General features: G+C 40.1%; 2 protein-coding genes across 7 annotated transcripts in view; one reads left to right on the forward strand and one right to left on the reverse strand.

Moving 5' to 3' along the window:
* Positions 1-9,664, forward strand: part of PLCE1 (phospholipase C epsilon 1) — a 164,068-nt gene extending 154,404 nt beyond the window's left edge. For 4 of the 6 annotated variants that reach the window (XM_040606039.1, XM_040606042.1, XM_040606043.1 and 1 more), the window contains 4 exons: positions 114-323; positions 2,136-2,297; positions 2,469-2,687; positions 3,452-6,176. In XM_040606039.1, the coding sequence (XP_040461973.1) occupies positions 114-323; positions 2,136-2,297; positions 2,469-2,687; positions 3,452-3,631 (771 nt within the window). In that variant the 3' untranslated portion in view covers positions 3,632-6,176. Of the gene's footprint in view, positions 1-113; positions 324-2,135; positions 2,298-2,468; positions 2,688-3,451; positions 6,177-7,632 lie in introns of those variants that run through there. The other 2 variants (XM_040606041.1, XM_040606040.1) reach the window with 2 other exon arrangements.
* A 91-nt stretch (positions 9,665-9,755) lies between these two features.
* Positions 9,756-27,218, reverse strand: NOC3L (NOC3 like DNA replication regulator). The gene is made up of 21 exons (XM_040606045.1): positions 27,172-27,218; positions 25,617-25,824; positions 25,103-25,226; positions 22,173-22,330; positions 22,005-22,061; positions 20,834-20,964; positions 20,033-20,194; positions 19,391-19,484; positions 19,014-19,189; positions 18,667-18,795; positions 18,114-18,245; positions 17,623-17,703; positions 16,931-17,031; positions 16,396-16,468; positions 16,255-16,318; positions 16,096-16,167; positions 14,957-15,138; positions 14,600-14,728; positions 13,887-13,984; positions 11,969-12,053; positions 9,756-10,268 (listed from the first exon to the last, which is right to left on the reverse strand). The coding sequence occupies exons 1-21, from the start codon at positions 27,178-27,180 to the stop codon at positions 10,137-10,139; spliced, it is 2,397 nt and encodes a 798-aa protein (XP_040461979.1). The 5' UTR covers positions 27,181-27,218; the 3' UTR covers positions 9,756-10,136.
* Between the last annotated feature and the right edge of the window lie 229 nt (positions 27,219-27,447).

Here is a 27,447-nt window from a genome sequence, read left to right on the forward strand (position 1 = left end):
GAATAGTTATTGATTCTTAAAGCTTCCTTATTCATTCTCATTTATAACTACTAATTATGCAGTGTTTATATTTAGCGTTCTAATTGCTGTGTGTTTATTGTGGTCTGTCTTAGCTCTTGGCTACCACAAAAGGCACCGAGTCATGTGCTGCAGACTATTTTCTGATGGAAGAGAAAAGCTTTATATCTAAAGAAAAGAGTGAATGCAGAAAACCACCCTTCCAGAGAGTGATTGGTCCTGAAGAAGGGCTAGTGCAGCTTTTGAACAGTTGGTTCCCAGAAGAAGGATATGTTGGAAGGATTATCTTTAAAACGCGAGAGGAAGTAAGTCTGCTTTAGGTAAATTTTTATTTACAAAGGCAGTTAAAAATAGCTGTTAGGACCTGGAAACAAAGGGGTCCAGTGTTTGTTTCACTACTTGGTGAGTAATGTCAATGCTGTGTACGTCATTTAAAAACAAAGATAACTCCTGAGTGAGCACAACTAGACTTTATACACCTCTGTGACACTGACTTGACTGCACTCAGCTTAAGTACCAGCTACCTGGCATTTAATCATTATTGCCTAGTTCAATGCCACTAGTTTACTGTTTTGACTGATAATTGCAAATCTAGATTTTGACATGATAGGAAATAGAGGTAATAAATACTAAAGGATCAAGGATAACAGGATAACAGACTTCCAAACTACAATTATTGATCAGTTTAAATGCCAGCAACTTCTCTATTCAGAAAAATTAGAAAGGATTTTGAATATTAAAGTCTGAAAACCTCAAAGGATGATTAAATTATCAGTGATAGCCTAAAATAATGAAATTGGTGATTTCTTTTAATTTAAAGGAGGAAGACAGAGTGATTACTTCGGTTTAAACTGTGAGCAAGACATCCACAGCTTGAAAATATGCTAGTACCCAGGCTTGTGAGAGAGAAACAGAAAAGCAGCAGACAGACACTTAATGAGCTCATTTTCAGAGGCACTGCCTTTAGTCAGTTTAGCATGTCATAATGCTTCCTTAGTCTGAACACAGTAATATATGTACACATATGTTTATATACACAGAGTTTTACATACACAAATGACAGATCCTCTGGCATCCTTTAAAGTGAAAAAAGAATCAACTGATTATTTTGATACAACTTTTCATAAAGCCTCCATTTGACAGACTACCATTATATTAAACAAATTTGTAATTTGCTTTCCTCTCTTTCGAATATTCGGAGCAAAAATTACTAGGTGGAAATTTGTTTGTGGAAATAGTAGCCTACTTAATTCAGTTGACTGCAACTTTGTAAGTTACAATTCCTTTGTAAGTGTCTGCGACCACCAACGTGTCACTGCCAAAGCCCATTCTTGAAAACCAGAAACCGTGGGTGAAAATATCTTAGCATATGCAAAAATTATGCTGCAATAATTATATGTTACTATGTCCTGTGATGCTAGTACCTCAAAGCAGCATCTGTAATTCTGAGTCTTTCTGCAGATAGCAGCCTCAGATCTTGGGAGACAGAAATGAAGCTGCAAATTTGCATGGAAAAACAAGGAGTGGGTCCACTTGTAGGGTGTGATACACAGCCCATGTTTACCGCTTATGATTCAAGCTATGTTACAAGGGGTCGGAGAGAAATGCATTATCCAAGAGAAGGTGCAGGGAGGAATTCTGTCTAAAATCTGCAGTAGTCATAAAGCCTGAAAAAGGAGAGAGAAGCAGCCTTCCTCTTGCTCCACAGGAAAATGTTCGCTCAGACTTCTTGCTCTCTAAATTCTTCTGGCTTTAGTGCAGGGACAAGGACAGAAGAGGACACTTTCCACCATCTCTCATCTTAATGCCACCATTACATAACAAAACATAATTTTGCATACACAAGGAAATAAAGGATTTAAGTGATCATTTTTGCATAATGTGGTACTATGCCTATTGTCTCCATTCCTTGCCTACTATGAAAGGAATTTCAGAAACTCAGGTATGTAGTATTCGCAACAGTGGCTTGTCAAAACTCGTACAGAAGACCTGTATTTAACGAACTGGACCTGGGGTAACGGCAGTCTCCAATTTTCATGTGATTAAAACCTTTTGTGACCACCAGCTAATAGCTACCTCTCTGAAGTAAATTAATTTGGCTCTCCTTTTTTCTATAGAATTTAAATGAGAGAAACATTTTTCAAGAAGCAAAGGAAGATGCAGCCATCAGCTCTGAGGATGACAGCTTCTTTGTTCAGGTACATGATGTCTCCCCAGAGCAACCACGCACTGTCATCAAAGCTCCCCGCTTTAGCACGGCTCAGGATGTCATACAGCAGGTAAGCAGCATGTTTCCATTTCGTAGGTCCGTAACGTGCAGGGTGGAGGTTGGTTTCACACAAGATAAAGTGGGGGTTGTTCTCAGCACTAGCTGAGCAATCAGTTTAGTAACCTCAGTCTGAGGGAATGCCTTCTTTTTTTGTCATCTTTTTTTTTCTGCTTTTAAACAGACTCTTTGCAAAGCCAAATACTCCTACAGCATTTTGAGCAATCCAAATCCAAGTGATTATGTGCTCTTGGAAGAGGTGACAAAAGAGCCAGCAAACAAAAAGTCCTCCACATCTAAACCATCTCAGAGGATTCTGTCTGATCAAGAGTGCGTGTTTCAGGCCCAAAGCAAGTGGAAGGGAGCAGGCAAATTTATCCTTAAACTCAAAGAACAGGTTCAGGTAAAAGATTTAAGTACTTTGCAGCAGGTTTTATAGATGATGTATGATCAGCTTAACAGGAACCTACCTCCAACGGAAGACGCAGCTGGCATGCGGGTGGGTGGGGAGAAGAGATGACAGCATAAAGCAGATTCCTCTTTTCTCTGCACCCCCTTTACTTTTTTTCTTTGCAAAACTGCACGCTACATCCAGCAGCACGATTTCCTTACAGCCTGCAAATCCCGTGACAACCTTTATCTTTTGCTACCAGCTTTCCATTTTTCAAAACCTTCTGGCTATGTGTGCCATGCTTCCCACCATAGTAAAGCAGGACTATTCAAATGGGCAGAACTTTAAAGCTACTGCAATAAAGTCTCCTTTATTCCTGCCCAGTGCAACAGTTGTTCTGTTGCTTTCTCTCGGGCTTTGCAAAATGGCACGAATAAAGTACGTGCCCACTGGGAGAAGGAGCTGTGTTCCCCCTTCCAGCAGACGCCACCAATACGCAGCAGTTATTGCTCTGAAGTAACCGTGTCATAAGCACAGATTTTTATATAAGTTTATACCAGATTTGCTAAAGATATCTTTGACAATGCATAACTTCCAAAGAATTTATTCAGAACAATCAGAAGAATGTGCTTGGCTATGAAAGCACAGCTGCACTGAATTTCAAAAGGGGAGGCCTGCTTAGTAATACGTTCAGTGTTTTCATACGAGTTCTGTATCGTACGGCTAACTCGCAGCCTGCAAAACCACTTCTGTCATCTGATCTACTTTTTTCACAGGCAGCACGAGATGACAAAAGAAAAGGCATTTCCTTTACCAGTGAACTCAAGAAGTTAACCAAGTCAAGCAAGCAGTACCGGGGGTTCGTATCGCCACCTCTGCAGGTCTTGCCAGACAGTCCCCAGAGCAAGGATGAAAGGTCTGCCTGCAGCCTGGCCTTCAGTGACACTATGGAGTAACAACCACCACTGCCTACAGTACGGTCTATTCAGGTAGGAGACACCGATTCTAACTCTGAGTAATCATTTAATACATGATTATTCTTTTCAAAGCTGTAGTTGGTGAAACCACAGTGAGGTAAAAGGGACTGACAGAAAGGTCCGTGGAAGCGTGAATACAGTAAGATCAGGAAGGTCTCCGGTTACATATTCTGGCATTTGCTGCAGTGAATCAGAATGGTGTGAAGACTGGAGTTTCACCCACTTTCTCTGCCCATTTAAAAAACAAAACTAAAACATTCCCTCCTCGTTCATTTTACAGTATGCATTTTAATCAGCTAACTGTGCTTAATTAACAATGTCCTGTTACTTTTCTGCTCTGAGCCCAAGTAAACAGAAGTATCCAATAGAGCTTTTGTTATTTTTCATTACATACATATAATAAAAATCATCAGGATTGATGATCTCCTTTTTAGCTAAAAGAAGTTTATAGTGCTAGTTTCTCTCTGTGGAAATTTTGCCAGAAATGTTTAAACATTTTTACTATCCTTCCTGTATCTCTTCAATTTCTTCCATCTTGCTTGACTTAAAATAACAAATGAAACACACAACGTAAGACTGTCCCGTTTATATGAAGACAGTACCTGTAATTTGTCCACCAACCTACACTAACCAGATCTATGCAGAGTGCTACCACAGCATTGAAATATCACCTGAGAAGTTACAGTTCATTGTAAATGAAGAAGAAACCTTTTTCAGCGTTGATAATCCCACCTCACACACCCAATTCAAGATTACATTTTTCTTTCCTCATGCACTTAAAGAATTACATGGCTAAATCATTAAATTAACAGAATTTTCATTTGCAAAGGATGTCAGATACGAAGGGACAGATTTGATACCTTATTTCTAGCCTACTATAAAAACCCTAAATCAAAACAATCTGAATGCAAGCAAAGTAAACTATGGAAAGCTCCCAGTCACATTCTTCCCTCCTCTTTTGCATCTGTTCTTTCATTTTTTCGATAACTGGAATTGACATCACTGAACCCTTCTGCAGTGCCTTTGAAGGAACCTGCTGCGGACTGAACTGGTCAGCAGTTGTGCCCTGTGCTATAGATGCTTAATCCAGGCAATGCTGCTGGATTAACATCCAGAATCTGGGAATCCTAAATGGATGTCATAGGTTGGGAAGATGCCTGTCAGCTATCAGAAGATTCTTCTCTTCCCCTGTCTTCACATCTGCAGATTCTCAATAGGCGGACGAAGAGGTTTTCTTGGACTGTATGTTGTAAACAAATGTGTTGTCACCCTCCTCTTTTTAAACAAAAGATAATTTTAGCTAGTTGCCTGTAGGGAAACTGAAGGCAGAGAACCAGAGTGTTCTTTTATGTGTATTATATTAAAATAATGCACTTTTACCTGAAGATTTCTGTTAAACACTGTGTTAAGTGATTGTAAAGAGATTTAAATATACTGTAACTTCCTTTGCATATCTGTTTAACCTCGGTGAATATACACAAAACATTCAAATTATTTATGGTTTATCTACTTTAACAAAATAATGTACAATAGCTAAATACACCTAACTGGTAGTGATACTTCGACAAGGAACAACATTTGCTTCTTATAAATTTTAGTTTTGCAGGCTTGTGTTTAAAGAAAGAATATTTATTATCATGTTCCGAAGTACATGCCATTGTATAATATATTTATCATGTATTACTTTTTAGAAAATGCAGAATTTTTACCTCTCTCTTGATTGTGGTTGTTTCTTTTCAGCACAAGCCATTTAATACCCAAAACTGATGAGACTCGAAACAATGCATTGATAAATGTAATTAACATTTCAAAATTTTGAATTCAAAATACATTTTTCCATACAGTCAGGAAGTGTCTTTTTACTTGTGTGTTAAAACCAGAGAGTATGAAGAACTCTTACACTATAACTCTTGACATTTGTTTACATAGAAACACTGTTGTAAAGTTTTATGTTTGCCGAATTCATGTTTTGCTATTTGTTAGTTGTGGTTGTCTCTTTTTTGTCCATGGGAGTTATTAATGCATTTAGTTACTTAAAACAATCCATACCAACTTACAGGGGCACAAATGAGACAATTGCTGAAATCAGTCATCCCCTTGATTTGTCACAAGAAGTGTATCTGTGGTGAATGAAGTGCTCTGCCCACGTTCTGTCTACCTAGAGCAATCCCTAAACAAAGCATTAATTAAATCAAGAAATCCATCGGTGATTTGCACACTCTGTTATTCCACATTAACTTCAGCACTCGAGCACAAAAATGTTGTGGCTTCTAAGAGAGAAGCTGCATCAGGCAAAGGATAAAATAGCAGCATAACTAAAATTGGATTTACTTTTGCCAGTGCAAGGATGAAAGGGGAAGAAGTTACAGTAGCCAGTCCTGTGACTGTGAATACCCTCCCCATCCCCAGTAATTAGAAAATTAAATAAAACAAAGCAAAATCATTAATTGGCATATAAACAAGCAGACAAAACCTGCATTCTGTCACCAGAAGCTATCAGTCTTCCGCTAGACAAGAAATTCCTGTAACTTAGCCATTACCCAAGCAAAAAAGTGCCCTCTGGAGGTCATTTCCAGCTTTCAGGAAAAAGAACCACAGACACACAAAAAAGCCCAATTTCCCCATGGCATATCCTCCCCGGGGGTCACACGCTTCCCACTGCTTATCTTACTGATGTAGCAAAACGGCATTTTGCAATTTAGCAATATGTTCAGATTTAAAAACAAACCACCTCGCAGCTCAGCCTCGTCGCTCACGTATTACAATTTCCAACTAGAGAGCTGGCCCCTGTAAGGATGAGGTACGCTCTCCCTGCACCACCCCCATGGCACAGGCATAATGCAGGTCTGATACCGAGTAAAAATGGTAGAAGCGACAACTTAACCCCTAGTTTTATAGGCATAGTTTGCTTTGGAATACTTTGGAATTACTGGGAAATACATCAACTTACTGCACAATTCAACTAATGCAACTTTTTTTTTTAATGGTAGTTTCATTCTATGTTATTTTAACACTAGCAGTTTCACATCACTAAGATTTTTTTTCTTTTGGTGTTTTAATGGCATTTTACTTTCCTATAGTGTTTGCCCTTACCTGTTTGGTGCCTTTTTGTTGTTATATTCAGCAGCACTGAAAATAAAATTCTTAACATCAACTGTAGTATCACAGTAGTCTGGAAGACACAGTTACTAATTCATTATATTCAACATAGAAAGCCCTTACACCCATGTCATCATCCACTGGTGGTTTTCTGTCACATAGATAGATATTAAAAGAAAAAAAAAACAACCTTGGGAAATCAAGGGACAACAAACAGTAAGCATGTCACATTGTGTAATGCAGGTCCAACACCACCCTGAAGTCTACTGGCAATTTAGAAACAGTCATTTTGTACTATTTCTGCTAATAGAATAGTTTTCTAGTTGTGGGAATAGTTTATTAATATAAGCATCTTCTTCACTAATCAAAGTGTAAAGCTACTTTTGCTGCTGTTTATCACAGTGAAAGAGAACAGCAAAAAAAAAAAAAATCCCAACTTTATAGGCATGTAGACAGCTGGAACTGTGTAAGGCTAATTACACTGTTCCAGTATTTTCATTAATGTATATATATAAATTTCAAGTTTAGGTACTGGCAAACATCCAAGTAAACTTCTGTTGGTGAAACGTGCTGTATTTTGGGGTTAGTTTGGAAAGGAATACACTATCCTTCCCTTTGTGTGGTTCCAAGTCTCATAATAATGAAAACACACCACCACTTGAAGCATTAAACATTTTTAGTTTGGTCAACTTTTGTGAAAGCCCAGTTAAACAAATTTCATGTGCTAAGTTACTATTAGAATAGGAAAGTTTATTCTGCTTAGCCACAGACTCTTATTTCTGGTGGAGTACCTGTCCACACATTCCTATACAAGACTGACAAAACAACTTTGTGCCTTTGGCTGGGCATACATTCATTTTTACATTACAAACTGTTTGCAGGAAGCAGCTTCCAGGATAAAGCTGGAAAGAAAGGAATGTAAATAATCAACCTCTTCCAGAAACATGCAGTCTCTGAGTGGTAGCAGGCCTCACACTGAAGAGTTTACAGGTGGGACTCTCACATGCTGTTGCTTACTGGCAAAAGTCTATACTGTTTTGAAACCAGTTACTTTTCTACCAATTTCTCATATTTTCCTCGCATAGCACGTGCTGCTCGCAGTGGTGTGACTGTATGGGAGAAAAGTTGGGCCGCCGCGGCTCCTGGCCCCATTGCAGTACTACTACGTTTGCAGGAACTGGGGCACGCCAGGAGATACCTCCTACCACCTGCAGCGTTTCCTGTTTCTATCTTACTGATCCCAGGTTCAGCAGTTAGTATTTTCTCTTCTTCTGTGACTGTTTTAATTTTTAAAACCTAGTCACATTATTTTTATTGCTACAAATATTACTAAATGAAGTATCTCAATAGCCATCTTTAGAAAGCCATTGGGCTTCTAGAAATCACATGCTTTCGAGAATTAAAGCCTTAAACATGGAAATATCTAAGTATTTCAAGACAGATTCTCTTACATTCATAGATTGTGTCTTTAAAAAAAAAAAAAGAACTTGCTGGTAGATTTACATTTCAGTGAGACATTGAGTCTGCAGCTTCTGAAACTTAACTGTCTGTTCTGCTCTAGCTCTCCACATGCTTCAATTGACATTTGGGTTTTAATCACTGGCTGTTTCTATTTCACTATAAAACTCAAGTTTACTTTTAGGGTAGCTCACTAAATGTAACAATGGTGGCATTTTTTCCTGTCTGTGATAAATATTTTGTAACTTCAATAGGGATAGACATTTGGCAGAGTTAGCAAATTAAACACTAAATAGCAGTAAATAGCTCTCGCTCCAATACACGTATAAGATATTTTGGAATGACTTAGTTGTACAGCTGAACTCCTCTGCCTCTTTCAAAGCATGTCAAAGTACTCTGACAATGCAACCTCACTCTGTGCCAGTCCTTATATTGTTTGGAAACTATGTAAAATGAACAATTTTAAGAGTGACTTTCCCCACCTGGACTATTTTCTCTCTGCTGACTTGAAGAATAAACTTGTATTTGTATATGTTGTAAAAAAAAATAATAATAAAATAAATAGTTTAAGATGTTAACTCTTTGCTTTTGCCTTCCTGTACTAACAAAGTAGTGGCAAATGGCCCCCTTGGAATTTTTTTCAGAATTTAAATCACATTCCTATTTGCAAACACTTCAGAATTAAAAGGAACTACTCAAAAGCTATAGGAATGGCAACCTAAATAAACAGGAACACAGATATTGCCATCAGTATTATGTAGGCAGTATTGTAATCTACATATTAAAACATGTATTTTCTAATCCATTAACAGATGTCTATTCTAAAAATCTTTGTGAATTTATGTTTAACTACTTGAAAGTTGGCGAACTAGTCTGATTAATAGTAAAAACATGAATTACAATAAATTACTTGCGTGTAAAACTATCTAAGAACCATAAATTGGGATAAAGGACTAAATACCCTAGAGAAAAAGACACATTTTCGGAAGTAACTTGAACAAAAAAAGCTTTGCAAACATTACAACACATATCACGATCACATCATAGACTAAACACTACAAAACGTATTAGCCGCTAGCCAGGGCCAGCCCACCACATGTCCCTATAGAATGGAATTCGCATAAAGCCAGTAATACAAAAGTATTTCATATATAGTTACTTACTGTTTGCAAAGCCAACACACAGCTGAAAATGCATTCTACAACAACCAAGCAATAACTGGTATCTGGGGAACGGGGAGAAAATTACTTCCAAGGTAAATAAAAGATTTAAATTCTTACCTTGAATTTGTCCAGTACTCTTGACAGCAGTGGCTAACTGAAGACATGGCAGTAGAACATCCAATCATGGTGACAGTTCACAACTGGAATTCAGAAATCTCAATTTGCCAATACCAAGAGTCACCAGAGGAAAAAAAACCCCACCAAATGCAAAATCATTTCAAGTGAGACAAGTGGTTAGGAGACATCAGGAGAGAAACACAAAAAATGCAATACATATTCCAAATCTCTAAGTATCTTAAACATCAAAGAAGTCAACATCATGGTAAAATTTCCAAAATATTTATTAATTTATCAACACAACCCAGTGATTTCTCAGAAATACAGATGTCTATCCTCTGTTATAAAAATTAGAAAATATATAAACAAAAATACTTTTAATTTATGGTTGCAAACAATTTTTAAATGACCTGGGTTTGTATCCTTTAAAATTACTGATGTGACTGTGGTTCCCAAGCCCTGAGAACCTCGGCTCGGCGATTCGGCAGAGGCCTTTTAACTCTGTGTGAAAAAATGCTGTTACAGTTTTTGTGTGTTTCTATGTTCAGACAAAAGCCTACTTGAATTCCTTCAATGATGAGTGGAAATTCCTTTCAGCATCTTTCTCCATAGTTAAGAAGCCAACTGAACATGACTGATAGATCCATTTACGACAAGGATGAGATCTTCAGGTGTTTAGCAAAATCCAAGGGTTTGTGAACAGCAGTCTCACTGAGGGGTTGTTGAAGCTGTTTGTTTAGCTCTTCATCTATAAATGAACCCATTTGCGAGAATGTATCCTGAAAATGACAAAATATTAGTTGCGTTACTAAACAAGGCCAGTATGTGTTTCCCACGCATAGCTTAGATTAGCAGTCCTGTTCCTCTCCCGTGCCCCTGGTCGTCTAGACTAGACCTATGGAACTGGCAGCTCAAGTGTACCTGGCCTGCCGGTAAGACTCACTTGGCTGCAGCGAAGGTGTCAGGCAGTCCTTCACAAGCTCATGGTTTTGGTGAAGATTTTTTTGTTTGGTTGTAAACTGGGCTTTAGAAGAATGCCTACCGCACGTAGCCACAGCTTCCAGCTCTGAAGGCGCTTACAGACTGTGTCCTGTTCAGCACACCTTATAAATCAAGCATCTCCGAGCAAAAGGCCAATGAAAGTAATAATGGTAGTGGTAGAGGCTGCAAAGTCAGAAAGGAATGCCCTGACCCTGCCTCCAGGGAGCCCTTCTGCCTGCAGCCAGATCTGGAGCCCTCCGCTCTTTCCTAGTGCTCTGCACATGATTTACACCTCCCTGTTAAACTCTTAACACTTGCAGAGTCCAGTATTCTGTGGACTCAAGGACGAATGAGATCCTCTTTAGTGGTGCACAGGGAAAGAGAACTCTAATTCAGAGCTCCTGTCAGCAGGGGGGAGGTGCTGACAGACAATGGCAGCACGGCACACAAAGGAAAGCATGCAGGACAGATAAGAAATTTTGGCGGCATCTAAATTTTACCCTAAATGAGCCAAACAACCAGAGACTAGGAATGATTCCAGGGTAATTTTCCCAGTTATGTCCATTATAACCACTTACGGACAGTTTGTTCTCTCCGTTATCTTCCTCTTTCCTTTGTTACTACCTTAAAGAACTTGTGCATTTTCTTTTTTTTTTTTTTTTTTGCACTCCACAGGACTCTACCTGCTGTTCCCAGCCTTGTTCTGCCAGAGCTGCTGATATAACACCCCAGCAGCACAGACATGTCATGCAGTCATTGTAAAAGGACAGAATTCCTAGGTACAAATACATTTTCAGAAGTTGCTTCTCTAAAATGGAAAAAAAAACCCTGCTCACCAGGCTTTAGCTGACATTACATTAAAACTTGAAAGCACTAACAAGATTAATGTTTTCATTAGGAAATAGGAAAACTATCACTTTAAAGGACACACCCCTCACTGTACATTCAACGGGGCTGGCATCTCAAACACATCCAGTGCTGAGGATCTAAAAATTGTTCACCCATTTCCCCTCTCAGTACCAAGCTCTTTGTTCCCTTCTAATTTACACTTTTAAGCTACAAAGCTACACTAATGGGGATCAGTATCCTCCTACATACTAAGTCAAAGGCTCTGGAAATCAACTGTCCTGCCAGCTACCCACACCGGGGAAATACAGCTGGCTTTTTACTGCTGCCTTTTGAACAAACATTAGCTCATCATTACAAAAGAGGGACAAGAAATCTGCACTGAAACACTGAAAAGTGTAAACAGTAAATAAAACAACAGCTACAACACCTTGCTACATTAACTGATGCTGTATGAACAGCTCCACTTCCCATAGCACTGACTACAAAGAAGGAACAAAAGCTATCTTATACCAGCTAAAAAAAAAAAAAATACTTGACACAAAGTACAGCAACCAGAAAGCCCAAGTGGGAAAATACATAGTGAGCCAGCAGACACAGGTTGTACTGATACATCATGTAGTTAAAAAAGGACACAGAGATGAGGCGGTACCTTTCTTCTGGGCGTTACTGATGCAACAGGAGGATTAAAGGTCATTCCTCTCGTATTGTATGCCTCAAAAAGTTCTGTAGCAGGCCTACAACAAAAACCACAGTGAAAAACACCAAACCAAGAGACACACACACCCCATCCGCACCCTCCACCACGCTTTAAGAGAACTCTTCAGAGTATCAAGCATCACCTGGAAAAGGCTGGAAGCCAGCAGCTGGGAAACAATGCAAGTAAAAGCAAGTACAATGTGTCTAAATACTCAGCTGTAGGACAGAAGAAATGGGAGACAAGAAAACTGTTCTGTTGGCTTGCCAGAGCTCCAAGTAGTCACTGCCTGCCTTGTACATATTTGAAAAAGTAACACAAAAACAACAACAAAAAAAAGATAAGTGGATAAAGGTTATCTAGCTGACACAATGTGCTAGAATTCCCAACGGTTCCTTACCAAAGGGTTTTATGAAAGCTAAGCAGCCGTGTGAGAACAAGGAAGACCACAACATGGGAAAAGAACTGGTTAAAAGACAGGGAACAGAGGACAGGAGTCTACCATCAGTTTTTGCAATGACAGGAAGAAACAGTGGATTTCCCCAAGGTCTGTGCCAGGACCTGTGTTTTTCAACACGCTCAAAGAAGAGCTGGAGAGTACCAGGTTATTTGTGGTAGTAAGAATGAACTGCTTGTAAAGAACAGATAGGCTGTATGAGATGGTCAGTAAAATGGCAAAAGTAAAATGGCAAATGAAATGTAGTATGCAAAAAGACAAAACAGAGAAAAGCAATCTCAGCTTCATATAAAAACAACAGGCTCTGAGCTGACTACTATCACATAAGGAAAAAAATCTTGTTACGACAGACACTTTCATGGGATTGTGTGTGCTGTTTGGAGTTCAAAAGAAACAGAACAGAATAAAAAATAGTTACATCAGACTATAAATCCACAGATCACATCTCAAATATTGCATCCAAGTCTCCAATTTCCTCATCTTTAAACACTTGAATTCAGCAACAGGCAACAACGATGAAAAGTATGGAACATCTCCTGTCTGGGCCAGATCCCTTCAGCCAGAAGAGAAAGCAGATGGAGGGGCAGTATGAAAGAGGACTACCAAGCCACACGAGGCACAGAAAGAGTCTTGGAGCAGACTGCTCATTTCACTTCCCAGAGCAAGAACCAGGGACTGTTAAACAATGCACGCTGGCACCAGGTTCAAAATAACAGGTAGGTCTTAATGTAATGAGCTGTGTACTCATGGAACCGTTACCAAACAATGCCGTATTTGTAAAACGTGTGCTTTGGTACAAGGGACACTAAAAAGAATTCCATTAAGAGGTACTAAACAGAAAACAGTATGAGGTTCAGGAAATCTACCAGGCTCAAACCAGTCAGAAGCTAGCACACTGCTCACAGTGTCTCTCTTACGTGCTTGCCCTGTTTTTACTCTTCCGAGGCACCAGCTTCCAGCCACTGCCGAAGACAGGATGCTGAATTAGATCCTTAGTCTGAACCAGGATGGCTTTTCTTATGTTTTAACATACGATGGACCTTATGCTGCAAACTGGTTTCCAGTTTACACTGGACAGCCACAGTTCAGTGATCCTGATCCATATTCAGATCAGGGCTGCTACTGAGGAAATGCAGACATTTTTCTCCCATGGGAAGAAAGCACACTGCACTGTGAGATTTTTACCCTTGTCACAGCCTGGCAACAAGCCTCAAAAGGGAAAAAAAAAAGGCAAGCAAAAAAAAAAAAAAACTGTCAACATTCTGTATTCTGTACTGGCAGAACAACAAAGGAACTGAGTCTGAAGAATCTTCTAACTTCATGGATAATTATTTTTAGGGATTCCATTAGTGAAGTATGAGCAACAGATTCCTTTCAGGGCACTATTTTTATAAACAGAACTCTCTGGTAACTCACCTTTGGCTCAAATCAAGTGAAAGAGCTCCTGAGCCTTCAGTTGGAGCTCCAGCAATAAGGTGAACTGCAAATTTCTGCACTGTTGGATGATAGTGTCTCTGAAAGAAAGGAAGAAAGAAGGCAGTTGACTGAGGGATAATGTATTTATGCATGGATTCTCGCACTTATTTCCATTTCAATAAGATGGAAGGTTCTGCTTTTGTTTTAGACAGAGAAACTGAGCATCCCAAAACAGTCAGTTTCTGAGGCTAAATGAATGAGAACACCCAGTCATACATTTATTCACTAGTACGTCAGGCTGTGAGTACAACTCTCCACGGTTAATCTAACTCTACTCCCAGAAGGCAGGATGAAGAGCAGAGGAAGCCCTCCCCAGACGCTAAACCCTGGCTGGAATGAGACATCAAGGTGTCAGCTACTCCCCAGAGAAGGGCTGGACTGCCAGGGAACTTAGCAGATTGGAAAAGCCTCCAAAGGAGTCTTAGTAGGCAACCTGCAGTAAGATCCTGTGTGGTACCTATGCACATTCCCTTTTGAGCTCATTCCTTCCCTGTACTACCGCACTGCTCTTCCTCTTTGTATGGAATGGGTTCATGTGTGCCAGATTTGGTAAGCCTGATGATGTCTAATGTCTATTTTTCTAAAACATAGAAACATTTGGCAGCTGTTTACTGCTGACTTTTACTTCCCAAATCACTCAGTTGCGCACTAACCTGCAGTAAATGCAGCTCCCACAGAGCTGTGTTCTGAGCATTGCAATGCTCTGGTTCATCTAGTTCTGGGAGATAAACTCCACTGCCTTGAGATTCGTTGTCTAGTAAGAGGTCCATCTTTGGGAATGTCTACAACGTAAAAAAACCAGACTGAATTGCTTATGTTACACATCCAATTATAACATGGTTAAGCTCTGGTTTCATTCCGTGACAATCAGTCTCAGCAGCATTTAAGGATACTCTGTTTTCATTATTCTTGCTTAAGATACTTCAAAATATTTTACATTAAATAATTTTGTCGAAAAAACTCAATAACCTTTAAACAGTAAGCTAAAAATTCCAACATGTAAAACTTACTTGCATTAATATCCTGTTTGTTGCCAAGATCCCAACACTGGAATTTGGAAGTACATGAAGAGCAAGCGTGGAAAGTCGCTTTAGGAAAGCCAGAGCTCGCTGCTGGGAAACTTGCTTTCTCCGCTTGGCAAACATGACATCGAGGCACTGGAGCACAATCCCTATATCATCATTGGTACGACCTCAGAAGCAGAATTTCATACAAACAGTTAATAACCATTTCGAGGAACATACAGCTAAATACTCTGCTACTGACTGCACACTGGAACCTGAGAAACAGTATGAAAGCTAAGAAGTTCAAACACAGCACTAATGCAATACAGCCATAAGCATCCATCCTTTTTTGGTAAAAAAATAGTCTGGCTTTGAACAGAAAAAAAATGTATCATTGTTTTTTGTGCTCTTTTCTAAGAAATTATTTGTTCCATCAAAAACTTCTAAACATTAGAAGCAGTTAAGTGTTATAACCCTAAACATTATATCATCTAATAATCATGCAAAGATTTAGTCTTCTACCCATGCAGAATGTTTTCTCTCAATCCTTCCTCCTTAGTGAATACACATTTATGAAGTTAATTAAAATTATGTTAATTTAGAATTTTATAATTATTTCATAAACTATTTAGCTTCTTAGAATTATTAGAAAATTTAGATTATAAAATTAGAATGTCAAAATTATAAAGATCAGAAATATAAACCAGAAGGTTTTAGAAAACAGAATTGGAATTATTTTTTAAATTACATTAGAAAAATCAGAGATTCTTCTCCATCAGAGAAAGAATCAAAGGAAAAATAGACAATTTTTAAATTGTCACTGAAAGAAACAATTATAAGGAGTCAAAAAGCTTAAACTGAGGACGGGATAAACACTTACCAGAGATCGCTTCATTAGGGAATGCCAAGTATGTGATGTGATTAGAACCTGTTACCATGTATTGCAGTAATACTTCTAGTATTTGTATTGCAGTAATGCAATGTGCAACTTCAGAAAAAAGTAGATTCGAACAGACAGTAACATTTTCAGGACTCGGGTATCTTAAAACAACTGTAGTTTATTAACACTACATTAAGGCTATGATACCAAACAAGTAGAATAAACATTATCTAGGTAAGCACTGAAAATAAGAATCTGGAGTTACCTGCATGTAGGCTGAACAGTGTCTTGTAAAGATGTGTGTAGAATTTCATTGGATCAATGTTAAGGACATCACCTATTAACGTAATCCCAAATAAATACATTTACTCCGTTAATTTATCAGACAATATTAAACAAAAGTTTGTTTTTAAAGATCTCTTACCTTGACCAGAGAGTATATGAAAAGCACTGAGAATGCAATGAAGACTCTCACGATAGCTTAAATCCTAAGAACACAAAACTGATTAAGTACCCAAAAGAATACAATTTTAAGGAAATCGTAATAAAAGTAAGCTCAACTTACCCCAGATGCAATAAGAGAATGAAGGACAATCAACAGGTCATCAAAAAATTCCACATTTATGAGATGAGCAAACCTGGAATCAAAGAGATATTTATTTTTAAACTATAGACATCATCTGAAAACTCAATTCAAAGTATCCTGAACAGCCAAAATCTGCACCTTAAAATCAAAGCTAAATCAAATGCTGAACATCTATTATCTTTACATACATGGATGACTCAGCCCCCAACTGCTAATCACAGCATCCTTATAGCACTAGAGACATGCTCATGTTCTTCAGGAAGTAATCAGACAAAATGATGGAATCACATCACACCCTGCTGGGTTTGCATCACATCAATTCTATCATGGGAAATTACACATCACATTGAAATTATTTTAGGTGAAAACTTCAGCAGAGAAATAAAAGAATTTCAACAAATTTGTCAGGGACCATCTTCTCTCACTGCTTAGAAATCCCTTTCAAAACCAAAAATCCCTTCAGTGCTTTATGTCTTTTCTAACACACATGAAACAAGGTGGACTTGGTTCTTACTTTGCAAGACCTTCTAGCACGGCTGGCAAAAGTGGAGACTTCTGAGCCTTCTTCAAGATTCTAAAGTAAGTTACAAATACAATATTCAAGGTCTCTGTGTGCTGAAGGAAAGAGAATGAAATAAAATACTTAAGCATGGAAAACGGGTATTTCTACTTCACTTAAACTGAAATGAAAATGCTTCTCTCTGTCTAAGCCTGCACTCAGGCCTTCCAAACCAAGTGCCAAGACTGCTATCTCTGCTCTTATGCTGAAAAGCTCAAGTCCTGCCCTCCTGCCCCCTACTTTGTCCCCTCACACTCTCCTAGCTACACAGCCTCTCTTCCCTCAGTCCATCCATGATAGCCACACTCCTCTTTTGCCTAAAGGCCAGTCCGAGAGGCTGGGAACAGCCATTACATAGTGTCATACGGAACAGGGTACCTGAAGCATGAATGACAATGGATTCAAATACCTTATTGTGCAGAGGACAGAAGGAAATCGGAATGGGTAAGTTGGCTTTCCTGGGTAAACCAAAAGGGCTTGGTTTACTAAAACCTAGACCTTTGGCACAGGCAAAATATTTGTAAGCTTCCAAAATTAGATATAGTGTGGAATGCTGACAGGTTGGGATGGAGGGGAGACACTTGGTTACAAAAGGGTTAGAAGCTGATATTGTGCAAAAATAGAAAAATAATCTCTGAATTACTTACCAGCTTCAGTTTTTTTTCTTTACTTTCTGACGCTTCTGCTTCCAAGAGTTCTCGTTCCAGTTTCTCTTCTGCTTTCTTCCACTGAAAACATACATTTGATTTGAAGACAACAGATTAAATGCTTCTGAAGAGCCTGGATGTCCAGGTTCCAAAGATACCCAGACAACAAATCTGTGTGGCGAGTTGCTTAAGTCACCCTATGATGCTACTAAGTATATCTATATATGATGATACTAAGTATATCTAAGGTAACCAGCTTAGATATACTCCTTCCTAACAGAAACAAGCAAAGGTATTACCAACACCAGAAAGAGAAAAAAATTAGGAAGGTAATTAAATCTCTGTAGAACCTCATAAATGTTCAAGTACAATGCAAACACTCATCATTGATGCTGACAGTTAACAACAGCAACAGGAGAAGTGCAATCACTGCTAAAACAAGTAACTGCATAAAGCCACTGAAGTAGAGCCTGAGAAAGCTCAGGTCATACCTTTCTTTGCATTCTTGAAAGATTTTTTCTTTTCTCTTTGTAAGTCATGAACTTTTTCTTTGGTGCAATGTCTTCAGAATCTTTTTGTAATTCTACTTCCTTAATTCTCAAGTGAAGAAATACTTTTAACACCTATTGTAAAATAAAATAAATGCATGAAAGATGACAGAGGGTAAGAAATCCTGAATTCCATTCCAGCTGGTCAAAAGTTCTTCTGTTTACCCCCTTCCTGTTACTTCATCCCTGTCTCTCTCCTCTCTGTTCCTTCCCCAATACTGTTCATTTCTATCCATTCCTCCATTTGCCTCTCTCATTTCAAGTCTCCCTGCCTGACTTAACCCACGCCTCTGTGGGGATCTGATCTCCTCCTCCCCCATCCCATCCCTCCCTCCCTCTCTAACCCTCTGACTCAGCCCACTCCTAGGCTGCCTGTGTTCTGACAGAGTAAGGAGGCTGTATGTTTGTAGCCAGCCGCTGCACTATCTTTAACTTTCAGGTTTCTTTTAAACCACTGACAGAAGAAAATCATGTAGTACAACAGAAAGCCTCTTACCTCAGGTCTGACATCGTAATTTCTACCCTTCACAAGGCCAGAAATGACCTTAACTACACCAAGGGAAGCATAGCCCAACTTGTCTTGTTTGAAGAGCTTCTTAACTGCCTCAAAGCACAGTTCGGAGATCTGAAAAAGTAAATTAAAACAAATTATTCTGTAAAGCTAAGTCCATGACAACAGCTAATTGATAATACTGATGGTATTTACTAATTAGGAAGTGGACACAGCCTGTAAAATAGTGAAAAGATATGGCCACAAGATCTGGATATTGTGGAATAAAGCTCAGAAATAGATTATTTTTCATGCAAAACAAGAACTCTTCCCCTAATCATAAAAGCACTCACCATTTTTGATGAATCATTCATGAGCGGAACAATGAGAACAATAATGTTATTGTGGAAGTTAAAGTGGGGTAGGGCCACAAGGAGCTCACACAGACACTTCACTGCTATCTCTGCTAGACCTTTATATGCTTTTAATGAGATGACATTGCTTTTCTTCAACTTCCTTTGTTTCCAATCTGCACAAAATATTATTTTTAGTTATTACTGTTCAGAATGTAGAGGAGCTTCTAAATTTTTACATTTTTAGTTACTGCAGGCATTCTCCTGCATACTTCATGCAAGCACTATTTCAAAGACAGCTGGCAGCATTCAGTCAGAGGAGGTATGCCACAAACAATTCTGCATTTACTACAAAAGATAGAAAGTGTTGACTGTACCTTTAATTGTTTGTTCCAGATTTTCCAAGTAAAATTTATACTGGCTCACAAGGCCTTCTTCAAATTCTCTCAGTTTCTGAGTTTCTTTTTTAACCTATAAATAATACAAATTAAATTTTATCTGGAGATCTAAATCCTGAAATTAGCCAATGGTGAAAAAAATTTGTTTTAAAACAAGTATCAGATATCTAAGTAAGTTTTTTTTCTAGACAGACATTCCCAGAAATGTATTAAAAATATTTCTACAGATTTCTATACATGTTCTTGTGCTCAGAGGGCCTTTTCTGACTAGGCCTATCTCATTTATAGAGATTGAAGTGAAATTTTCAACTAGATGTTATTTAAAGCCATGACTCTAAATGGCACTACCTATATTCAAGTAACCTTCTAAGGAATTGTTTAAAAACAAGCTCCAGAAAACTCTGCATTTGTTCAGCAAATTATTAAACACATTTCAAAGAAATCTGTGGTGGTTAGGCACACGGTGGTTAGGTTGCATAATTTGCTTTCTTTCTAGTTCTCTTCAGCGTGACACAAAACACGGTCTTACTCCAAGGTTTATGATGAAAGTCACCCAGGTTTGGTGTAACTACTTTTGACCCCACAATACTCCATATTCTATAAAGAAACGTGGTATTTCACCTTGGTAGCCTTTTCTACTTCAGTGAGAGGCCGAATTTTGTAAGAAGGCACAATATCTTTGAATATCTCCATCAAAGAAACCATGACCAGCTTCCGAACAATCACAGCCACGTTAGGATCCTGTTCCATCAACATGGCACGCAGCTCCTTCAATTTTTTAATCTGATTAAGAAAAGAGGCAAAGTCAGCAGCAGATCACCCACAAACCGATGTACAAGCACAACGTACATTTCAGCAAGCCTGCCACAAGAAACGTGCCTCATTTTCAAATAGTAGAAAGAGAAAGCCATTAACTCAGCAGTTACTTACACTCTACTTAGCACTACACAAAGAGCCAAGAAATGCTAGATATCCCAACAGAATTTTTATCTTAGGAATGTTCAAACTATCCTGGCTATTACAAACTTGCACAGGATTACAGAAAATTACTAGCATATCCTGAAACATTGAGAACTATCAGATACAACCCTGAAATCTGAGCTTAAATAAGGATCATGCTTCAGGAACAAGGTTGTTTGGACAGGAAATACCACAGACAGTATTATTCCTAAAACCACTAGTATTCAGAGGGACAAATAATTCCTGAACAGAACAGTCATCTGGATCTTTACCTGATTCAACTCCTCTGTACCAATCTATGGCAGCAGTTTCACTGAAAAGTGATACTACACCGACCTTCTGCCTTGTTCTGCTCACGCGTTTTTATGCTTTTGGTGTTGTTTGGTCACTTCAGATCTTTATTTATTGACTTACTGCACAGCACAGGCACACATACACGCACGTTAAGTAAATGCTACCTACATTGCCATCTGGCTCGGAGAGAATGGCAGATGCTAAGGCAGCTATGTGCGTCTTCCTTTCCTGCAGCTTTTGCCGCCTTTGAGCAGCCATCTCCTCAGGAGTAAGAGCAGGCAGGGGTTCTTCAGTAGAGTCTAACACAAGGTGTGAGAGTTAGAAAAGAGGGTCACTAGGGAAGCCCCTTAACAAATACCATATTGCAAACTACAGTTCTAGATACTGCATTTCAGATGGCTACCATGATAACCCCACACAAGAGTAACACAAGCAGTTCCACAGTAAAGAAAGTTCTAAGAATGACCTTGCTGAGCCTATATTAACCCAGATTAATTTTTGCTCTACTCCAAAATCTCATGCTTGCAAAAAGAAACAGATCAAATGTTTTTGAATCTGCAAATGGTATTCCCTAAGTACAGTGGGAACATATAAACCCAACACATGACCCCAATGGTGCCAAGATACTGCAGTGCTCTGCAGTTTGCAGCAAATTATTCGCCATTCGCTTTTTCTTTTAAAAAACACAACTGTTTTATTTGTATTTTCTGCATATTATTTTCCTACAAGCATGTCTTCCCTCAACTTCAGATTGTATTTAGAGAACAGCAACCCAGAAGTGGCAGTTACAACTGCAACTGTTATTTGAACATGACACTTAACTGGATAGCAAACTGCAAATGAAAATCTGAATTTCCTGGTATTCTGGTGTTTTAACTGAAAAATTTCATAGACAGACACTCAAAAGCCTACACAAGTCTGCGTCCTGAACGGCATTTCAAAATGACCTCAGAGTAGTCAAACCAGAACCACAGCATATACTCAAGAGTATATCTTGTAAGAGCAAGATTTCCCTTCTCGCTAGCAAAGATGACACAACTGATAAGGGGCTTCATGTAAGCATCAGTTCCAGGTGAAAATCAAAGTAATTTTAAAAACAGATTCTGAAGTCAGCTGTTCCTCAGGCCCTGGGATCCTAACAGGTAAGAAAGCAAGCTCTGAATAGTTGTTACGCTTTGGGGGCAATAGGAAAATGAATATATTAAAAAACACCCTAAACAAAATGGATGTAAATTACAAACTTCCTTAGGGAACAGTGAAGTAGTCTTCAGATATGTCAGTGATTTGAAAACAAAAAAAACCCAAAACCCAACAAAAAGCAAACATGATGTTTTATTACCGTCTGCTTCCTCCATTTCTTCTGTATCCTCTTCTTCATCCTTTGCAACATTGAGAGCTGCAAAAAAAGAGCATCTAGTGTCACATATGTAACAAACACTGTAGAATTTTAAAAGAACAAATTATATACATCTTGGCTACTACACCTATTCTGGAATCTGTGTCTTACCTGGCTTTTCCATAGTTTGGGGAATAATGCCACCCTTGTCTTTGATGGGGAGCAGATGGATGAGTTCTTTTTCTGGCTCAGTCTGCATGCGTCTTGGCACCTTCTCATATTTTTCAATCACACTTTCATGTTTTCGTTTTTTGATATGAACAGGTTCACTGAAAAATACAAGGCAAAGTAACTAGTCATCTAACTAGACAAGAACCATGTATGACAGTATACTGGCAGGATTAAATGTCTGCACTTAGAAAAATAAATAAGGGCTGATCTTACCAAATGGTATGCTTGAGTGTGTTCACCATTGACAGCACTAGTCACCACTTAATCAATGAATGTTAATATTTATCTGTATAGGATCTTTGAATTTAGGACAATGAGTCACTAGGAAACTAAGTGTGAAATAAGCAAAGGTAAAATGCTTCTATTGATTCTGAATTTATATAAAAAAAATTATTAAATGGTGTAACTGCTTATAGTACAGGCACACTATGAAGTGTTACCTGTTTATCTTATTAAAAACCTAAAAGCTAGGGATGAAGAATCACATTACTGAAGCCACGTGGTCTGTCTTAAAAGAACAAAAGCAGTGTTCCTGTTATAAGGGGCAGAGTTTCAACTACGGACACATGAAGGACTCTGAAAGCTCCAGGCTCATGGACTGCTAGGCTTCAGAAAGTAAAAATCACTTGTATGAGAAGTAGTTTTACATCCCAGACTCAGATTCCCTGCACACGACACAATCAGTCTATGCATGCACTGTAAGGACAGTGCACCAGCTTCAGCCTTGCTGTCCCCGCGTAGATTAAACCTTTCCTGTGTATCCAAACACTACTCAACTAGAACAGGAATTCTGCACGTCTGTGACTGATCTGTTGAGCATGAAGAAAATACAACTGCTGTGAAAACAAGGGAAATTCTGGGTCATACCAGGCATCTGGAAGCCCTAGTACTAGCTGATGGGTTTTGAGACAGCACTGCTCCCATTCATATGGCACTAAGTGACTCAGGGACTTTTCAAAATCAGGCAACAGTGAACAAATCAGGTGAAGCTTGTAAAGGCAAACATCCTTCAGAAACATGATTTCAGCCCTAAAATATTAAACATTTTGGAAAAGAGTAAGTAAAATAGAAAGGTGCAAAACATGAGGATCTCATCACAGCCTGTCTCTCCCCTGAGCCACAGTGCTGCCTTACCTGCCTCCCTCCCCACTGTGCTCCTCCACTGCATGAGCAGGTGCCCTGACAGGGCTGAACCTCACTAAACATTTAACCCTGAGCAGTCCTCTCACCGGACAAACTCACAGGACCCTCTCGCTGGACAAACAGTCCAACGTCCTGCTTAAGATGTCCCACAACCTCACTCTCCCTTGCCATGCCTTGGCCGTCCAAGCAATGCTTAACCAGGATGTGGTAATGTGTGGGTCAGTACGTGCACGTTTTTATGCATCCCTACTCCATGTTAACTTTTACCACTACTACTATCACTTTTCTACTCCGTTCACTGGGAAAGCTTGCGTCACACCCCACTGTCCAAGGGTAACAGAAATAACCCAGTGTGGTGTACCACCCTTTCACAGGATATCTTTCTAGCCTGTGCATAGTTATACAAGAAGCTAAGTATTTAGTCTGTGCTATTACAAACATGTAATTCAGAAGTGGGTAATATGTAAGTGAGGTAATATCTGACAAGTTTTTAAGAATGATTACAGTTGATGAGAGTAAAACAGATCAAAAAGACATTCTCTAGTTTAAGGGAACACTATGAAAGGAGCTAAAAACTAGTAACAGTAGAACAGGTGAAAGAGCAACTCCTTCCGTTGTGTTCTTCCATTCTAAAAATGCCCTCTCAAAAGGAACACAAGACATGCAGAACTGCAACTTGAAAAATGTCACTAAATAAACCCACATGATAAATTTTGAGTTTTGCAAGACTTTAAACTTGCATGACACCCAGTTAGTTTGGGAGGAGGGGAAGGTTTAAAGTAAAATTCTTTCAATTCAAGAACTTGCAATGTGGCTACAAGAGACCATACAGTAGAGTACAGCACAACTGCAACTTTGGAAATAAAAAGTACTTTACTACTTTTTCCCTACAAACTAGACTAAATTATTAATTAGTAACTACAGTGAGCACTAACAAATTCATTTGTACTGGAATTAGCAGGAAAAAAAAGCAAAAAAAAGCTAGAATGCTCTCTCTTCTTGAAAAGAACAAAATATGCTTTTTGCTCATTTCAACATTTAGTCTGAAACAACCGCTCCAGAAGTAAAGAAAACAAAACTTTGCAGGGAAAATTAAAACTACCCTACAGCAGTTAGGCATAGAGTCTCTTTTCACATTCATAAAAAAAGGCAAGATTTTCAAACAATCGTGTAACCAGACTACTCTGTAGAACTGTATTTGTAAAAACCTACAATTCTACAACTCAGAGTACTATCCTTCTTTGTATTTCATTGCGAACTCTACCTAACACCTTGCTCCAGAAAACTGGTTACAAATTTTTTGTATGAATGTTGTGGTGTTGCATGGGTTTAACAGACATAGCTTCCAGAACTGTGTGGGGTCTTTTTATAGCAGTTTGTAATGCAATATGGAAAACACAGTGGCCCAATGTCCAGGGAGTGTCCTGAACACTCTATACAGATTAAAACATTTCTTTCAGTTTGATGAATGCTACTCATCTCCCAGCCAAGGACCTCACGGGAAGGAACACTGTGCAGAAATAGTATCCTGAAGGTGAACATACTGATACACATCAATACATTAATACTGAATGTACTGACAGACTAAGGAAACACTAAACTGGAACTGCAAACAAACACCAGACTGAAAGTGACCTCCTGACATCTGTATTACATTACCTATTAATTACATATTAACCACACAAAACTGAATTAGCATGAAAAGCAGACAACACGACACCACTCACTTAGAAGAAAGATCTCTGGTTAAAAAGGATGCTTTTTGAGCCAAATCCTCCATTAATTTTAAGTCATCTTCATCCATCATGTCCAGCGGAAGAGCCTCTTCTTCCTCTTCTTTCCATTTTTCAGCTATTTTAGAAGATGGTATGTAAAGATTAAGATCCTGCATGTATATTCAAACTTGAAAACCTAACTCTGCCTACACCTGTGAGACCATTTTACAGCTTACTTCCACCTGGAGCCCATCAACCTTCTGCATGTGTTTTGTGTCATCCAATAATGACCAGAGCACACACATTTCTACTATCTCCAGCTGACAGATCCTGTTGCCAGAATGGCTACATTTTATATTTTTCATAATTCTCCTTTTTATTTTCTTTAAACAAGGACAACAATTATTTGTACGCAGAAAATGAAATGTTGTTTTCTTGATACATAATTTTACAACATGAAGCAGTAGGATATTTAGTAACCCCCATACCTTTTTGCTTACAAAAATAACTCCGAGCAAACACTTACCAACTTGCTTTTTCTTGCACTCTTCCAATGGAAAAGGTTTTCTAGAGATAGCATCTCTGACAGCCTCCCTTAGCTTCTTTTGTTCTTTTCGATACTTCTTAGCAGCACTCTGCTGCTTGAACTGTTTATTCTTTAATTTGTTGTCAAGTTTTATTTTACTAGTTCTCAGTAACTTGCGAAAGCTTGGAACTCGTTTTGTGTTTTTTCTCTAGGAAACAAACAGAAAACTACAAGTAACTGACATGTTCATAGCCTTTGTGGAATTTATTTCATTCTTTCTGATCTCATTACATTCGTTTTTCTATCAGGGCCGAATGTGTTTCTTCCAAATAGTAGCATCAGTTAGCTCCAACGTCACCCAACCACATTACATTTTTGAGGCCTGTGAAGAATGTTTTACAGAAACATTCTTTGGCAACTTCTTTATTAAACCCTATGTCCACCACTTTTAGACACATAAACACTTTAAGTACGGTAAACAGATCGTCAGGGCACAGTTCTTTGCCCTGTGTGCTCAAAAGCACTCTACCTCATTTCTTCAAGATGCCATTCTGACCCAACATATGACAAGGTACTGGTACTTGTACCAGTAATTTAAGGCAGCTTAAGGTATTGGCACAAGAGTGTCTTCCTGCAGCACATTTCCCCATGCTAAGCTCTCGCCCTCTCCGGACCCAAACTCTCCATAACGAGAGGCGGCTGCTGTACCGACGAGCCAAGGCTGCCTGTACAAGGCTCAGAACAGCACGATGCAGAAGCTACGTACGTGTTACAGGTTCCAGAGCTCAGCGGGCCACAGTGCTCAGAAGAACGAGGGCTCACGGAAAGCCCTGAGGCACAGATCAATGCGGGTGCTCCGTGCCAAAACCACAAGCCCCTCCCGAGAGCGCTCAGCATGGAAGCGGCCCCAGCACAGCTCACCCAGCGAGGGGCGCGGGAAGGCAGGGGCCGCGGGGAGACCACGGGCCACCGCACCAGAACCTCGGTAAGGCAAGATGTAGCCCTCCAGCAGGCGGCCAAGCGTGGGGCTCCTCAAACCTGGAATTTTTGTCAGTTCACCTTTAAACTCCATTGTAGCTTTGCCTACGGGGAGCGCGCTGCAGAGACAAGGAACACCGACGCGTGCCCCTACGCCGCACACGGGGCCCCCGAGCCAGGGCCGCGACAGGCGGCAACGGCCCTGCCGGGGGTCGGCTCGGCCTGTGCCCCCCGCCGCCACGCCGAGCGCCGGGCAGGGCACGCTGCGGGCTGCCGCGCCCCTCATCGGAACGAACAATCCTCAGCGTTCCTCATTCCGTGCCTTAGTCCGGGGCGGGCCGCAGCCCTTCAGGCACGCCGCTCTGTACCGCCCTCCCGCCCCCGGCCCAGCCCGCTCGGCCCGGGGGCTGGAGCCCGCACAGGAAAGCGACCCCCTCCCGAGGAGCCCGCGGCAGAGGCCCGGGCCCCGACCGCGCATCGCCGGCCATGCCGCCACGCTGCTGCCGCCGCAGCACACGGGGCAGCAGAAGGCCCGGGAAGCGCCGCCCCGCCCGGCCCCCAGCCCCCCGCGCCTCACCGGCTTCATGGCGGCGGCCCCTCGGCGCGCTGCGGCCGGCGGCGGAAGCGGCGCTCGGGGGCGGAGCCGAGCCGAGCCCCCCAACCCCCCCGCCACAGCGCCCCCTGGCGGCGGAGGCCCTGCGCTCCGTAAACCCACCCACCGTTACTGCAATGCTCCGGCCTCCGCCCCGCCCCGCCCCGCCGCCGCCGGGACACAGCCGGTACAAAAGTAGCCGGGACAAAGCGAACCGGGACGCGGCCGGCGCCGCGGGCAGCCCCCGAACGCGGCGTCCCC

Source organism: Falco naumanni, chromosome 9 (genome assembly GCF_017639655.2).
Source record: "Falco naumanni isolate bFalNau1 chromosome 9, bFalNau1.pat, whole genome shotgun sequence".
Classification (NCBI taxonomy): domain Eukaryota; kingdom Metazoa; phylum Chordata; class Aves; order Falconiformes; family Falconidae; genus Falco; species Falco naumanni.